Source organism: Falco cherrug, chromosome 7 (assembly GCF_023634085.1).
Source record: "Falco cherrug isolate bFalChe1 chromosome 7, bFalChe1.pri, whole genome shotgun sequence".
Taxonomy (NCBI): domain Eukaryota; kingdom Metazoa; phylum Chordata; class Aves; order Falconiformes; family Falconidae; genus Falco; species Falco cherrug.
This window is the reverse complement of record NC_073703.1, coordinates 65,428,010-65,445,776: the sequence shown is the minus strand read 5'-3', so window position 1 is coordinate 65,445,776 and position 17,767 is coordinate 65,428,010. Positions and strand designations below refer to the sequence as shown.

At 39.8% G+C, this 17,767-nt stretch overlaps 1 protein-coding gene across 1 annotated transcript in view; it reads left to right on the top strand.

Moving 5' to 3' along the window:
• The window catches only part of SPTLC2 (serine palmitoyltransferase long chain base subunit 2), a 78,770-nt gene that overhangs the window by 3,836 nt on the left and 57,167 nt on the right, over window positions 1–17,767 (top strand). Inside the window, exons 2-3 of the mRNA XM_055716043.1 lie at window positions 8,373–8,567; window positions 16,723–16,877. Coding sequence (XP_055572018.1) covers window positions 8,373–8,567; window positions 16,723–16,877 — 350 coding nt within the window. The remainder of the gene's footprint in view (window positions 1–8,372; window positions 8,568–16,722; window positions 16,878–17,767) is intronic.

The following is a 17,767-nucleotide window of genomic DNA, read 5'->3' as shown; positions in this document are numbered from 1 at the left end:
AACAGATTTTTAGTAATGTATTTTTTTGGACTCCTTAATTGAGCTTCTCACCTTAGAATGGTTTGTTGTGCTTCTAGAAGTTGAAGATGAAATAATCTCAAACAAAAAAAAAAATATTGGAATGTAGGTTTTAGTTACCAGGTTCTCAATTTCTGTTGTGTGCAGTATCTCTGAGTCAGTCAGACAGGAGCTGGAATGATACAAGCAAATTTTAATTTCCTTGATGTTTCTAGAAGGTCTTCAAATGACGTACTATGGTAATCTGCAGATAGCTTATTGTTTACATGCTTTTGTAAACAAGGTTTCATCCTATTTCCTCAGGAAGACAAGGAATAGTTTGGTTGAAGAAAGTGGGAGGACTACAGGATTTGCAGTCCCTTAAAATGTCACAAGTCCTGAATGCTTGCAGCTATTAAAATGGACAGCATAGATATTTTTTCCTGAAAGCTTTTGTGTGTACGTGCTAAAAACTGCTTGTGTGGTCCTGTGATTTGTGTTTGGTTTTCTGAGAGAGCGCAGTCATACTGCTTGTAGGCTCATCTCAGGGGTTCATCTTGACTTTATAGATGCTTTTGTTGGAATTCAGGTTAATGTAACTTCTTTGGGAGAGCACGCTTACAAAGATGAGTGCAACAAATACTGAAAGTTTCTGTTGTTACAGGGAGTTGGTGGTAGCAGTGATGTGAATAAGCCCTTGTTTCAGATGAAGGTTAGGATAAGACAAAGATGTTAAGTAGCTGCCCTATCTACTGGTATAAAAAGGAATTTGAATACAGAATTGTGAGGTGGGGTGGTTTTTTTTCCACATCTGCCTGCTTATTTAAAATGCAAATATTTCTGATAAAAAATTGACCCTAAAGAACTAATTCTTGTGAACTTATTCAGCAAGAAGTGATTGTTGACCCTTACTCAGCATTTGTGAGACTGCATCTTGAGCACTGTGTCCTTTTGGGCTCCCCAGAAAGATGCTGACATAGCCATGGGAATCTGTGAATCCAGTGGAGGGCACCCAAGGAGCAGAAGAGGCTGGAGCACTCGAGGTATAAGGAGAGACGGAGAGCTGGGTTTGCTCAGCCTTAGGAGGAGAAGTCTCAACTAGCTGACTGGAGGATGTAGAGAAATGGAGCCAGATTCTTGGACGTGTGTGGCAGTAGCCTGAGACGCAACAGATATAATTTGGAAGAATGGGAAATTTTGATTACATACAAGGAAAATAATTTTTCTGTGAGGGTGGTAAAAATACTGGAGGAAGTTGCCCAGAGAGTTTGGGGAATCTCTATCCTTGGAGGAGTTCAAGATTAGATTGGACATGGCCCTCAGCAACCTGCTTTGAGGTGGGGGGTTGGACACAACGACCACTGAGGGTCCCTTCCAACCTTGGTTATTCCATGATTACAGGAAAAAAAAAGTCAAAAATTGTGGGAAAGTTTGCTCAGGATTAGACATTAGCGTTCAGTCCTTGAACCCCTGTAAAAATACATGCCTTAGGCCTTCTAGCATGTACTCTGAGGCTTGTATCGGGCCTGGGGAAAGAAATTATTACTTTTGCCTCTTGCTTGGCTTTTTGATTGAGTGCATTTATTGTGTCAGTAACATAAAACTAAATTGAGTAGAAACCTGGCTGACCTAGAAAAGACTGCAGTCTCCTTCAGGTGTTTTCATTGACAAAACTCTTTATTTCTGAAAAAGCATACCTGTGCATGAGGGTACTTTTCTAATACTAAATTCAATTATAAAAGACTGTAAGCCTTTGTGGAAGGAATAGCTACGCCACATTTGATCTGGCTAAATGAATATTTGAGACCACCATACTAAATTAGTAGATGTAGAACCAATGTTGTACTCGTTGAGAATTTGTATATTTGTACCGGTTTGAAAACAAATGCAAAACCAGATACCCATGGTAGTGGTTGGTGTGACTGGCTTCTCTTAGATTTGAGTATGTGGTACTGAGAAGTCAGTTTGGATAAAGTGTTAAAATCTTTCAATTATATTTGGACTGCCATTTTAAACTTAGCTGGTGATAAGCCTTAAAGGCTATAATTTAAAAGTTCATTTTACTTTATTGTAACTACTTGAGTGATATGTCATGTTGTATTTTTCTGTCTTAACTGTAAAGCAGCATTGTTTTTTTCCTAAATGTGATGCTTTCAATTTGTTGGAAGAAAAGCTTTATCTTAATTATTTATTGACTTCAGTTTCTCTAGGAGGAATATAAAACATGGGCCCAGCTTCAAGAAGGTTTCCAGGTGGTTTTTTTTGCCTTCATTAAGAAATCACTCCTAGAAAAAGAACCATTTATAATTGAAGGGTATAGTCTTGAAGAATACTTGGAGTTGAGAAGGCAGGAAGTAAAAAGTTTAGGAAGTAAAAGGTTTTAAATGTCTGTAAAAATAAGTGAGAGCAATTCTAAAGTATGTTGGGAACTCTTTGAGAGGTATCTTAAAGCCTAGAGATTGACTTGTTGGTAAACCACTGCAGACTTGTGCTGTCTTTGGAAATCTTTATTTTAAAACACATTTAGTAATCAAGCGTGCAGGTAAGGAATTTTCTGTCACAACGCTGTACTAGATAAAGGAACATACTAGTTTTAGAGGTAGTTTAAGGTCAGGAAAAGTATATTCTCAGTAGGATTTAAATTGTTAGACGTATGTAGTAAGCAAAAATACCCCAAACGTAATTGCATCATTCACTTGTTTAGGCTGGTTTTTTTCCTTTTAGCAACACTTAAACGTTGTGAAGATTTATACTGTAGGTGTGGCAAGTGCATCTTAACAAAGGAATGCCACATTTCTTGGCATTTGGAAATAAAAATATTTGATAATACCGGCCAACGAGAAGAGTAATTTGGAATACACTCGAGTGTTAAAGTTTGTCTTGTAAAACAAATTTCCCTCCTGTGTGTGTTTTTTTTTTAAAGCTTAAAATGCAATTCAAATAGTTTCATTTTAATTTTGATAGTAAGTATTTCGTCTTTTTACCCATGCAATAGTCTGAGATTTGAAGCCTAAGAACAAAGCAGCACAAGAAAAAGGGCAAACAGTAAAATTACCACAGAATACCATAAGAGCTTAGAGCAGCTGCCTGTGTGGAGTTCTCAGTGCTGTAGTTTCTGTAGTGTTGACTCCCCATATCCTTTATTATAAATATGACTGCTTTTGAGAGTTGAGGCACATCCTAGAGTGGATGGGCATCGCGTATCTTGCCATTTTATTCTCTATAATTGGCAGGAATCTTTGACAAAAAAGTAGCTAACTCGTGGAAGCAGCCTTCCACATTAAGTTTCTGAAAAATAATAATAAAAAAAAGCTGCAAAGCTGCTAGTAAAATTTCTGCAGTGTGTGTGGTATGTGGCAATGAGAAGCTACTAAATTTTAATAAGACTTAGTGAAGTTGTGCTCCAGCTTAAATAATCCTTTTAAGCTGTTTGCATGAAGTCTGCCAGGTTCATCTGACTTTGTTCTTCCTGGCAGCATAAAATGAAGAAGCCTCTTAATACAGAGTATTAGGGGGTTTCTGGGGTAGCAGCATCACCAGTTATTGTGTACTTCTTTCTTACTGTGTGCTCTGTGTGTTGCATTTGGAGCATCTTCTGTCCCTAAAGTATATGCCTGCCATGCAAGATATGTATTCAGATCCCTCTGATAAATCCTGTGTGTTGTCTAACAGTAGTGTCTGCATATGATTCTGTGTTTAAGTATGGCTTTTGTCTTCTCACAAAACTTTGACAACTTAATGCTTTTGAAAGTTAAGCATGGTACCCTTCAGTCTGAGAGTGTTTGGCTTCTTGTGTGCTCCTTTGCATCTGCTGATTTCTGTCATGAGATCTTATCCAAGTTGTTTGCTAACACAGGTATAGCAAATATACAGAAACACCTTTTCCTGTTGTTTTTGAGAAGTTTTTGATGAGAAGAAAGTCAGGTTCAGATTAATGCCAGTCTCATACATGACCTGTTTTGAATGCCAGCAGCAAACACGTAATTACCACTGAAATCTGTATCTGCTGGTTTCATTTTAACCTTCATTGTAAATCCATGACAGGGTGAGGTATGGTGGTCCTTCTCTCTGTCCAAATTTAAAAATGGAAAACAGCGAAGGGTACTGGTAAAAGCTGGTTTACTGCGGTTTATGGATTGCAATTTTTTAACGCTCTGATAAAGGAGTTAGATTCACATCTAGTAGGAGAGTCAAGGTTGTAATCAAAGCATGCAATTGGATACATTCTAGTGTGAATTTGTGCTCAGTGGGGTGACCTAAATAACTATCTTTGCGCAGATGACACTGTTCTGTCCCTAATCATGCTAAGGTAACTGCAGCAGGGGTATTACGTGAGGGGTTTTCCATATATGTCATTAAAGAGTTTGAATAACTCAGGATAGACAGAAATATCTTTTCTGTCTGTGAAGCTGGAGTCTCATTCGGATGGTACCTGACCTTAAAGCACTGCAAGACTGGATGCTGTCTGGAGGCTGTTGTGGTCTTTAAAGCATAACTTTGTGCAGTAGCTGGGTAAGAACATCAGGTTGGGTGTGCTTTGCTGTACAAGTGTACATCCACAATCCCATCTTCTGCCTATACTAGATATGCTATCGTGCTACTTATAATGCTTCTAATTTGCAGGATGAACTAAATCTGAAGTCTGTTTCCTACTGTAACATCTTATGAATTGGAGCTGTTGGCAGGTTGGGGAGATGTTTATAATCAGACCCCTTGATGTGTTTTGCTTAGACCAGTGCAGTCCTTTCTAGCTGTAGCTATATGCTGCTGCTGCTCAGTAACAAGTTACAATGCTGTTTTATGTGATTTCTTTCCCCAAGAGCTTGGCCCGACACAGGCGTTACCTGTGGCTGACTCGGAATGCCATCTCTTTGGTGCCTTCCATAACCAGCTGGCTGGTGCACTCTGGTTTTCTCCTGCAGTTGAGTTCCTTGATGTGACGGTGCTCTTCTGTGTACATGCAGTCTGGGCAGTACAGCAGAGAGATGTAGGTGAGCACACACCTGCTTTTTTGAACCATATACTTAGGTGAACTTTGACTTTTCTTTGTGGTCTCCACTTAGATATGCAGTGTATTCTAGTTCAAAGGTCACAGCAGACTTCGTTATGGTAGGACTTGAATTACTAAGGTGTAGCCACCTTCTCTCTTGGTCTCTGGAACTGAACTTGCTGCCCTTTGGCAGCAGGGTTGGAGCTCGCAGCATGTAAGCCTTCATTTGAAGGCTAATGTGCAGATTTATAAGGCATTCTTGGAAAACTGAATAGGCTTGTATCTAAAATGTGGCTACGAATGCCTCTTCTGTAGGCCACTTTAGTGTGTATTTATAGTCATTGTATGCTTCATGAAAAGTCCATGGAATTGCTTTCAGAGTATTTAGTGTTTAATTCAGATAGGATAGTGTAGAAGCTTCTCAGCTTACATGGTAGCTGACATGAGAGTATAAGGGTGTATATGCATATATAACAATGCTTATGCACATTGGTGGAAGAACACTGGGAGGTGAAATTGATTAGAGTATGTGTTGAATCAATACAGGTATTCCCAAAAGAGCCTTTCTCAGTGAAATGTTGCGTTTTGACCGTGTGGAATAACTAGTTTAGTTTTAGCATTTGTCACAAGCAGAGACACCTCTAAAGACCTGGAGAAAATTGGTATGCTTTTATTCCGATTAAAATTGTGTGTAGGTTTTGGTTTGTTGTTGGCATTTTTTCAGTTGCTATTTTCTGTTATTAGGTAGTCTCAGATCTATATCCTTAGGATGTAGCCTTTCACCTCTTCCAGATGAACATCCAGTTACTGGAAAAGACGTGAAAACTTTGATGTGATATCTATTTATTAGATGCTAGATAGTTTGCGAAGTAGTCACTACCACTTTTCTGTCTGCTTATCCAGAAATGTGCTACTAGTAGACAGCCCCAGGTAGCAGGTAGGTGGTATGCCTGCTCCTCAGTAGCTGCTGTTCACAACCTGGTCTGTCACCATGGGGACACAAAATTCAACTTCAGTTCATCAAGCCATGAAATTGGAGTAGTTGGAGCTTTGGTGCATGATCTTTCTGAGATCTGGATGCAATAAAATTCTATGGTTTCATGAACTGGCGTCATAGTGATACAGTTAAGGAATCCCGAGAGGAACAGAGAAGAGAAAGCTTTCATGGTTTTTCCTCTGCAGTGTGGGCTCATCAAGCCTGCTGATTGTCGTGGTGCTGGTGCCCCTCCTTTCTCCCCAACAGCTGGGGGTTCTTGTTTGCTGAGATCTGTCGAATGAGTTTGTGCGTGGAGCAGTGCTGTAAAGACTGTTAGGGTCTAATAAATAACCTTCTGCAAACCATTGTGTATTCAACCTGGATCAGTTCAGTGTCAGGAGGGATGCTGTGCTGAAAATCGGATTAGCCTTAGTTGTGCAAGCCAGAGGGCGACACAGGTGGCACAAAGTGGGAGTGAGTGGGGCAGGGGCAGTTGCTTCGGCTGGCACAGTTCCTGAAGAAAACAGTGTATGAACCTGTGGCCTCCACTAAAGCTTTAAATTGCCATAATCTGAGCTGCAATGTGGTAAGCAGGTGTTCCTACACCTGTTCCAAAGCATGGTCATTTTCTACCTTAAGCCACTACTGTGTACAGTATGTTTTTAAAACTACTTCATTATTAAACCTGGCCTCAAAATGCTCTAGGTTAGTTATCTGCATCTGGGTAAGTGCTGCTGCCAGAAGAGAAATTCCTCCTGTATCTTTGCTGTTTTTTCCGCACTGGCACCAATTCTAAAGTCCTCGCAACTAGCGTGACCAGAGGATTTGCTCTACTTAAAACTTTGTTCTGGATGTCTGTGTCAGTAGAAGGGGAGAGGTAGAAATGAGTATTAGGAGGAAGGTGCTGGTGCAGTCTCTATGCTCAGTAACTGCATAGCTATAGCATAATTGTATCCTCAGAGCACACCCTTGTTGTCTGAAAAATTACTTTCAAGATATTAATGCCAGGCTTGAAATGCAGACTTGCTTCAGCACCTGAGACGAGCAGATGTCACTTTCCAAATAGTGCAGTGTCTGCTGAGGCCGGCAAGTATGTCTGCCTTTATTGATTCATTAGCTGTTAGAGGCTGGTACAACTCTGGGTCTTTCTTTCCCATATGATACTAGGAGTGCCATAGGTAAATAACTGGGTTTTTTCTGTCTGCTGGCCCCCACCCTTCAGTAATTATTGGCTGTTGTCCTTTTTTGATGTATTTAGGATCAACCTCTTTCCTAGGTGTTGATGTTTCTTTTATTAGAATATTTTTAAAAATACATTTCTTATTATATGTATATATTTAATGCTATAGATAGGGGATTTATGTCTTGGAGAGTGTTCTTTCACATGTAGCAATTCTATTATAGGGTAGCTGTTCTGTAACTTTTAGGAATATAGATAGCAATTTCTATGTTTTGATACATTGACTTTTGAGATCTGGTCTTTAACTTAGTTCTTTGAACAAGTAATCTAGTTAAAACCATGGTGGCTTTCCCTGCAGTGTTATGTTGAGTGAGCCCTTGCCTTGTAGCTGTGAAGTTTTTCTTTAATACTCACAAATACTGTGTTTTGTAGTGGTAGTACTTGAGATGGACATGCACATGTATTAAACAACCAGTCAGGTTCTTACCTTCAGGAGATGGTATGCAAGTGGCAGGATGACTTTTAGTGTGGATTTTATGCAGAAAGCCTTGCTTTGTTCTGTGTGCTGACATATATGCGATGTTGAAACTGTGTATACAATGACTTTTTTGTCTGTGGTGTCATGTCCGCCTCGTGAATGAGTATAGCATTTACGTCAGCATCTTTAGGCTGACAGCTACGGAGAGACTAGCTTATGCTTGTTTTTTTTAGAGTAATACAGGCTTCCAAAGTTGAGTCTATTTTGATATTTTCCAGGGTTTTTTTTCCAATTCTCATAATTCTAAGAATACATTGTTTAGATTAATAAAACTATCATTTCTGTTTTGTTTTTACTTGTGGCAAGCCTGGGAAGCCTTACTGTACTGTTATTTGTGCCTACCCAGTTCTTGGTGAAGGGGGAAGGCAATTTTTTCATTTTGGTTGGCCTTGATATAAGCGATGCTCTCCTATGTAGCTTCACAACCTAAAAGAACTTTAATGAGATGTTAGATTAAACTGCGCTAAATCAGTAACTGTGACTTTGGTTACATTAACAACTTGGCAACCTCATCTATGGAAACAGATGGTATTTATCAGTAATGGCTGGATCTAGCTGGACGTACTTTGAGCTGGGCTGGGGGGGATGCAGTGCTTATAGCTGGTTGGAGGGGCAGGGACTACTCTGAAATGCCTATATCGTTTCTTGAATGAGTATCTCACAACTGCTTCTCTTTAAATATTTACTATAGATAAATCATATTGTGCACAATGGAGGATTATACAAAAGGCCTTTCAATGAAGCTTTCGAAGAAACACCAATGCTGGTTGCTGTGCTGACCTACGTAGGCTATGGTGTTCTCACTCTCTTTGGATATCTGCGAGATTTCATGCGGCAGTGGAAGATTGAGAAGTGTCAAAATGCAACAGAAAGAGAAGAACAAAAGGTAACCGCTGGGAAATAATGGTAGGTGGGAAATGATGTGGTCAAGCTAGATCGTGAGCATTTCTTTCGGGAGCAGTGTTGGTCAGTTTTCTGCTGTTTTTCTAGTCTTCTGGATGCCCCAAATATTATGCTAGTACTGCTGTGTCATTAAACTAAATAGCGTTTCAATGCTGCATCAACAGTTTGTCATGTTTTAACCACCATGCAGCTGCTCGCTCACTGAGGTTATATCAACTTGCTGAGGGATGCCCTGCCTGCAGAAACAAGGGTTTGGGAGAGAGGGACTGCATATGCCAGCATCAGCAGCTAAATAAATGCTTACCAGAGGATCTGGTCTGAGTTTGACAGCAGTAGGAGGCTTTCTGATGCTGCTCCTGTGGCTGGGTTTTGATTTGGAAGCATGGTATTAATTCTCTTAGGCCTAAGTGGCTGCAAAGAAAAACTTGTGGATGAGAACCAGAGCACAAGCTGGATGACTTTAAATTCATCTGGAGTCAAAGCTCTAGCAGGTTAGCTGGTGAGTAATCTGAGGTACTGACTCCTGGCTCACTGGTAGTAATCAAAAGTAAGTAATTCCTGATAAAACCTATTCACAAAAGCTTCTGTTACCAGGTGAAAAATCTTGCCTGCTTCAGCAGTTAATCTAGAATTAGAGAATCCTAATTTTGAGTAGATGTAAAATACGTCTAGAGGCTTTTATTCCCCACAGGAATTAATTGCTGTTACGAAAGCTACTGTTTAAACTTGCAGTTTGCAGCCTATTTCCTGCTAAGGCTTAGAGTGAGCTCTCTCAGCACAGTATAGAATACCAGTGAGCTTTGCTCCAAAGGTAGAGTGAATTAGCTTATTACTCTTGTTGATCAGGATTCTGTTTTTCTCAACTGCTTTGGGGAGCCAGCCTGGCTTAGAAAATATTAAGGGCGTTTGTTTCCCAGCTTCTGGTTCTGTGTGCAGCCAGAAAAGCAGTTGGCTAGTGGAAGACAGAGTGGGTGGGAAGGACATCTCACTAATGCAAACAAATAATCAAGGGGAAGAAAAAAAAAAGGAAGGCTTTTTTGGAGGCAGTGCTGGAGTAAAGGGCATATCATATTACGGTAGATCAGCTAAGATGCAGTAAACTAACCAATGCCTAGAGTTACTTTACAGTAGCTTCTTTTTGTGAGCATCATGAGGTAGAATTAAACTGATTAATAATAAGGCGCTTATTTCCAAAATAGAAACATTCTCATAGGACTTAAATGCATAATAGGTATTTCATATTGGTTTAAAAGTACAGGAGCTTAAATTTACACTATTTCCAGAACTGACTTCTGGAATCTGGAAGTAAAAATCTTAGACCCCTTTTAACAGTTACAATATCCAAATAAGGATGGCTGGCTTGAAACTTGACGTGTTCATTAATGTAATTTGTGCTGTGGTGGTTTGTGTCACTTGGGAACGTGACACCCTTGTATTTTTGTGTGTATATACTAGAAGCTGATACAGAAGAGGAAAATCAAACAGTTGCAGAAATCTACCAAGACATTAGAATAAAGGTTTAAATATTGGTCTGTACTGATGGTACTTGAGGATTATAAAGGAGTAAGTGCAGTGTTGGTGCAGTTACTCTGTACTGTAGTGGTTAATTTCTGTTGCACAGTTTTTGAAATACTTGTTACCATTATGTAAGGTGCAGGACTGCTTACGGTAGCCCTTTTCTGTGGGAGCAGTCATGACTTCACATGAGCGTACAAAAGGAGGACCTTGGGCACTAGGTCTAGTTAGGGAATACATTATTGATATTAGGCTCTTGCTAAAGATTGTCACGGGGCACATTGAAGCACAGAGTTTATTAGCAACTGATTATCCTAGTTCTGAAAGAAATTTACCCTGAAATGTTTTTATAAATTAACTTTGCATTGCATCTTACCCTGAAAGGCATTTGCTTAACAAGTACACCTCCCAGACAGATGAATTGAAACCCTTTGAGTCTGCGTGTTGGTCATGGCTTGCAGGGAAGAGATGCATGTATTTGGTTTGTTTCGTACGTAAGATATCTGTGGATGGAGCTAGTAAGAAGTGCCAGTGAATATTGTGTAAGAATGAAAAATAGGAAATCCTGTTTAAAAAAAAGTTTTGCCGTTGAAGAAATCTCAGCCTGGTGTTCTTCCCCAGATCACATTTCTAGTGCTTTGGTTGGAATAGCTGTTTCCTATATAGGACAAAGAGAAAAGTGATCATGTGAGGTCTAGAACATACAGTACTTACCCTCACACTTTGCTGCTTTAAGCTTTGTTTGCCTGCGAATGAATTGGTGAGAGCACATTGTAGTGAGTCTGGTGTGGGAGCTAGGTTGTATTTTGGTGCCACAGGGGGCTGGTGGGTGCTCAATGACTTGTTTTCAATCAGTTTCTCATGATTTTCAAATATTTGAAAATCTCAAGCTGCTGGCTGACAGCCCACTCATCTTCTGGTAAGTGAGTGCAGATATAAGTGCACAGGAAAAAGTTTGAAACTCATGCTTTTTGTTTTTCTTTCTTTTTTTAATTAATGCATGCAAATTGGAGGAGCCTTGTGGTTGCTCTGGCAGATTTGTGACCTCTGTGTGAACAGTAACATTTTTCTTATTTAAATTCTAAAGAGCCAACTAAATGATTATGATTTTCTTAAGTATCAAGCAAAAGGGTTAGCTTTAATAGTTCATAATTGCTTAGGTGAAAAGCTCAAAGCAAAGGCAGTGGGAGTAGCTGTGTAGCTGAACAGTGTGTGACGACCTGCTTTATCAGCAAAACAGAATTACACAGTGCGAGGAAGCATTTCATAAAGGGCTGAATGAACTTGTCCTGAAAGCCATTGAACTGAAGTATGTGGATTTTCTGTTGTGAGTTTCTGAAGGTGATCACAGTTAAAAGCATAATGTAAAGTTAGATCCAAAATGTAGTCTAAAAAAACCCAAACAAACAAAAGAAATCCCCAAAAGTCACCTTCAGTTTTTGTGTGATTTAGAGGGCAATATATTTCAGTAGAGCAAATCCTTCCTTGACTTGTCACTTAATATTGTAATCTTAGTCTGTGTGTCAGAACTAGAAACCGCAAGTGACTAATTTAAAGGCTTTCCAATAGGTCTATATTGGGACAGAGTCTGACAGTGAGTAAATTCCTTGGAATTTTAGAGCCTTGCATTAAAATTAATGAGTCCAGGAAAGCCTAATATTGACTCAATGTTGGAACACAAAAGGGTGAAGAGGGACAGACTTTGCTAGTACTGATTTCCAGGAAATAGTCTGATGGCTTTTGGCTTTGTTTAAAAATATATCTAGCTGGGCTTTTCCTGGAAACGAGTGTTTTGTATGTAGCACATCCTTTCTGAAGCGTTATCAGCCTTATTTAGGCATGGGTAAGTGGCAAAATTAACATGACCGTTCATAGTTACGCTAGAATCTATTTATGCATACCCAATTTAATGTAATGTCGTATAATGTAGTTAAATCTGCAAATGCTTGTAGGATTGTGTAGGCAGGATGAAAATCACTTTTACGTTTATTCTAGTCTGATTTGCCTGTTGATCACCTTGTATGCTTTGTATAGGGCAGCAACTGGGCAAATGGGGCCAGTAGCTCTCGAATATACCTCTTCATGCTCAGTAGCTGGCTCAGTTAAAACATGTTTCTAGCACCTGGGGTTTTCAAACACTTGTTCACAGGAATCCCATCTGTAGGAGTGTTTCAGTGGCAGTAAACTGGAGCCCTTTGCTCAGTGTTGTCCTAGCACCTGTATAGCTCATCAGAGGCCTCCTGATGGTATAAAGGTTACCTGCAGCCATTGCTCCATTTTTTCTTGACTCCTGTAGTGGTGAGATGGAACTAGTCCTTTTGCTTCCTTTTAGAAGCCTGAAATTTGTTGCAATTGTCTGCTTGATTTCCATTCAGAGTCAGTTTTGTATTAGCAGGGAACGCATTATGTGAATTGCAGATAAGCCCAGCTGGTGCTCATGGCACCATTTGTTAGCTTAGGTGCAATGCTGTGAAAACTTGGCTCTAAAAGCAGCATAATAACTACACTTGCATGTCACCGTGCCCCAAGCTAATGGTTACAAAGCTCTCATTATGACCTTCACTTGTAGTATTAATTTACAGTATGATGAAAACTTGGATTCCCATATCGCTTATGCTGAGGTGCTGCACCCCAAGGGAGAATTTTATTCTTCACTTATTTCACCCTTTCTTGAAATCACTATGCCTTTCAGGCTTCTGGGAGACCACTAGGGTTTCTTCATCAGGCATCACCTTACTAACAGGATATATGTTCTAGGCTGAAATCAACAGGGATGGAGCTGTTCAGGATTTCTTAGCTTAGTTCATAGGAATTTGAATGAAAGAACACACTGCTTTTGCTCCCTTGTTTGGAAACAGTGTAACCTTCACTTTTGTGAAGTTGTTTGGGTGTCCTTACTCTGAAGATTGCTCAAAGATACCACTCACTCCTAGGCTATTTTTTCCTCCAAATGAAGCTGTTCTGTCTCAGGCTGATACTCTTATGCTCTGTTATGGCTAGAAAGAGTGTCTGATCTGATCTGATAGGATGAGAACTTGATGGAAAAATAATAATAAGCTCTGAAGTCCGTTTAAAGGTAACAGTGATTGTTTCCAGTGGTAGGACACTGTTGCAGCAGAGCACTGCGGCTGCACGTGCTAAAAATTTGATTTAGTATGGATTGATAGATTTCATCCCCCCTTCCTCCCCAAATATTTGTTTTTCTTGATTCAAGGATTGAAAGAGTTTGATTTGCATGAGGAATTCAAGTGGTCTTTTTGGTGTACTGTCCTCTCTACTCTCTATCTGAAATGCCACACTGTAGAAAGGTGGAGCAGAACAAACATAAAAAACAACCCCTAAAGTAGCAGGCAGACCATATGGTCCTGCATGCCAGCTCCAAAAGAGGGCCTTCAAGCTGCTAAGGTCTGTACTAGTTTATAAAGGCACGATATCGCTACCATTTCTGGTTTTGGTGTTCTGAGATGCCTGGGTCATGAGGACCTCTTGGTAGGGTTAGGATTACTGAGGAAATAGACAGTCCAATTTTGATGTTTGCCAAAATAACACTCCCTGCCTGTCCTATTCCCAGGGACTTTCTCATAAGAGCTAGCGGAAGGTGGTTTATTGGGGGGCAGGACAGACCACAAAGGGGCTGGCATTAAGCTGATGCCTCACTTAGAGCCCTTTGCTATAATGGTACAGCTTGGTACCCCCAAAAAACTAAGGCCAGTGTTCCGTATTAGACCTTAATTCCCTCAGCCATCGTTTGTTCCTTGAATTCTTGTTGACTTTTAAGACTCCTTTTTTCCATATAATAATCCATTAGGTTCAGAGAACTTCTTTATTTCACAGTTAAATCACTCTAAACTTAGTGATCCTGTTGGCTTGTAAGACCATACTTGCATTGTATACTTTGGGGGTGTCAGCCTGTTGTGGGTGGTTGTCTTTATCTCACCAGTTGAGCTTGTTACTCTTCCTGCTTTGCCAGCTTGGGTTTCGAAAGAAAACATGGTCTATCTGATCAGTAACCTGAGGTAAGAGTGGACTGTATCAGCCCAGGCGTACCTGATTCAGTTGGTGTGATGATTCACTTCCAGCCTCTGGTCCTAGCCAAGAACGTTGGCTAAAATCTCAGTTGTTTCCTGGGTCACATAGTGTGCTTGAGTAACTGTTGGGAAGCTGAATTCTCATGCAAAGGTGGTTAAGAGGAGTTGAAAATGCTTGAAAAGATCTCGGTAGATTATAATTAGACATAAGTCCAAGTCCCACAGGTATTGATCTTCTAATGTGCCACAGTTTCTTGTTGATTTTTCTCTTTCCCCACACCTCTACAAACTATGTAACAGAGGGTTTCAGTAACTTGTAGATAATTATTTCGGATTAGTGTCATGAATTGAGATGTTAGTATATTGCTACAAGTATTCTCATGCATATCACCACTTTGTAATAGACTGCAGTAGCTATGTAACTTCAGGTATGACTGGAGTTCCTGAATGCGTTTGTCAATACCAAGATGTTTTTCTCCTTTGTGAAAGTTACCAGTTTGTTAGTGATTCAGCCTTGAAAACCAACATTCTGCCTAGAACAATGTGAGATGCTGAAGTCAAGGAAGGCTAGAGCTGTGCAGCTACTTTAGAAAACTAATGATTTTCTAGGGGATTACAGCTTTGTATTAGCTGACCTACAATCTCTCTTGACAAAGTGCTTTTCTAAAAGACCTGACATGTGAAATAATGCAAAACTATACTTAAGGAGAGGAAGGTGGAAGAAATAATTGCCCTTCCATGCATCTTGGCTTACAGAAATGCGGTTTCCGCAGCCTTTGCTGAGAAAGGACACACTTGTGATTCCCTGGCTATTCATTGTGTATTTCCCAGTGATCACTGGCTAAATTTGATTGTTTTTCCATAGTTGAAATGATGAAAAATCGTGTCTTTGTGCCTTTTTGGCACGTCGTTATGCTTAGGTGCAACTACATCTGCTTAGAAATCGGCACTTTCGGACTGTCTTTCCTGTGCAGGTGCTGGTAGGGGGATGCAAAGGGGTGGACCTTGATGGTTCTTTTACTCCAAACTGAAAGGACAAAGTTGTTAAATCATTAAAATAGGAAGGTCTTGCTGCAGTCGAGCATTGTTACGTAAAAGCTGGTCAGTGCCCATTTGTTTGAGTTGTTAAGCTGACATAAATGCTCCTGGTTTTGTTTCAGTGGTACAAATGTCAGGCACCATAATATTTGTTTGGACAGATACTCTGTGTTGCTTATCCTGTCACCAAAAATAAAACGCCCCTCACCAAGTTTACATTTATTTCTCTTAAGAAAAACAGGAAGTGCTATGCTGGCTCTTACCTTTATCTTAAATTCTACAATTCTACTTTTTCCTTTTGTAGATTATTAAAAAGGCTTCCCCCCCCCCCCCCCCAGCAGTAGCAAATGAATTATGCATTCTTATCACTACTGAATGTCAAACTTCCTTTTTATTTGAATAGTAATAAGGAAATCTCATGACTTTGGAGCATTTTAAATAGGCCAGAAAAAATGTTCTTGGGTGCTCAGATGTCCTTGCTATCACAGTTAGTTTGACATTCTTGTGTGTTATCCATTCAAGACAGTCACTTTTCCTGAAAAACGTTGGAAGGGAAGCTAGAATTCAGGAAAAGCTCATACAAAGAAATCCTGTGGGACTTAAATGCCGATAAGCTGTGCAGAAGAGAGATGCCATAATGTATCTTATTAGCTTGGATGCAGAACAAAAAATTGTAGGAAGTTCTAACAGTAATCTCTATAATAATGCTAGTGCTGCTGTATCCAATTTGTTTCTTATGTACAGAGTAAAATACAGCAGAATACTTCAGTTTTCAAATTCTTTGTGCATGCAGCAGAGCAATGCATACTGTTTGGTACCAAAAAGCAATTGCATATTCCTTTGCTTTGTTTAACTCTGAAGGCTGAATCCAAATCTCTTGCAGAGATGTGCCCATGCATTTCACCATGTGGGTTTATTGTGTGTTTTGAGAGAGGTGCTCTCCTCAACTACCCAGCAAGAGCTGGAAAGAGAGCCAAGGTATTTCAAGTCCCATTTGAGTTCAGAGAACAAAACCTTGATGTGTCATTAGGAGCTCCCAATTCAGTTTCTGTGATGCTGTAAGTTAGAATTCTTTGAGGATTTCTAACTTGAAGCGTGACCTAATGCCATGATTGGTTTTTCTGGTTGTGATTGATGGCTTTGAGATTCTATGAGCTACTTAAGTTATATACAAATAAGGACCTACTGTTGAGGAAGTCTTAGGCATGGTATGTTTGCAGGTTGAAGAAGTTTGGAAATCACGTCTAGCTGGATGAATTTGGCACTAGTAGATTAATCTCTTCAGCTTTGCTGCAGCCCCACCTTCAAATAATTTTGCACTGGCATGGATTTCTAGAATTAAAACCAATTTGGGTGAATTTGATTTCAGGGCTTGTGATGAACTATTTAACTTTTTCTGGGGTCCCCCCCCCCCCCCCCCCCCCCCCCCCTTGGATTTTTCTGGATTTTATTTATTTATAAATTACATCCAAATGACAGAAACAACTTACTCCTCTTATTTCTAGTTTGCTGTAATATATATTTTCCTTTGTTACTTTCAGTGCTTTTGCATTTCAGGACTTTGTCCCATTGTACCAGGACTTTGAAAACTTCTACAACAGAAACCTCTACATGCGGATTCGGGACAGCTGGAACCGTCCAATCTGCAGTGTGCCAGGGGCCAAAGTGGACATGATGGAGAGAGTTTCTCATGACTATAACTGGACATTCACGTGAGTCACAAATGAAGAAAAGGTTTCCAACGACTGTCTTGAAGCGGGTCTATAAGAGCAAGTTGGAAGCTGTGAGGTTTAACAACCAGTGATTCGTGTTTGTTTTGGGCTTTCCAGTGGTTCAATCAATTTAGTCAAAGTATTTTGCTCTTTTGAAACACATCTGGCTACTGAGGTGATTTGTGTATAATTTTTTGGCTGTTTGCTAAGGTTCCTAGCTGTGTTAAGATTTCACGGGTGTATGCCTGTAATAAAATCAATACTTTTGTGTGCGATGAGCAGAACCTGGAGTAGATAATTTGTATTGCACTGCTACTTGTGACTTTGTGTTGATTTAGAATCAGTCCTGACACTTGAAGTAAATTCAGTTTCAGGTAGCAGCATTTAACGTGATTGTTTTGAGTCAGAACAGAAGTAGTTGGTAGAAACAAAATCAGAAATGCAAGGACAATGATTTTTACAAATTGCAAACATGCATCACAAGTTTGATGTGAAGAGGTTTGCAGCACAGAACTTGGTGAAACTAGTCATGTCTCTCCTTGGCTTTCAAGGACAGAATAATTAAAACTCTTTTTTTCTGCTGAACTTCTTCCTTAATCTTGTCGTGTATTGTTAACATAGCAGTGCCAGATGTGTTTCCTTTCTGTGGTTAGAGGATATCCTGCTTGAGGGGGGGCTGCCAAGTTAATTGATCTGGAGATCTTATTTTGTAATTGAGAAGAAAGTTGTACATTTCTGGGATGGAGGGTAGACACGTCAGAAGAACAAACGGTTTGAGAAACATCAAGCAATTTTAGATACGATAGCAAAATCACCTTTTAATCTAAACCCTTCTGGGAGCTAGTTTGAGTCTGTAAAGCAGGGAAAGCATCTCTTTGATTGTTTTGGTT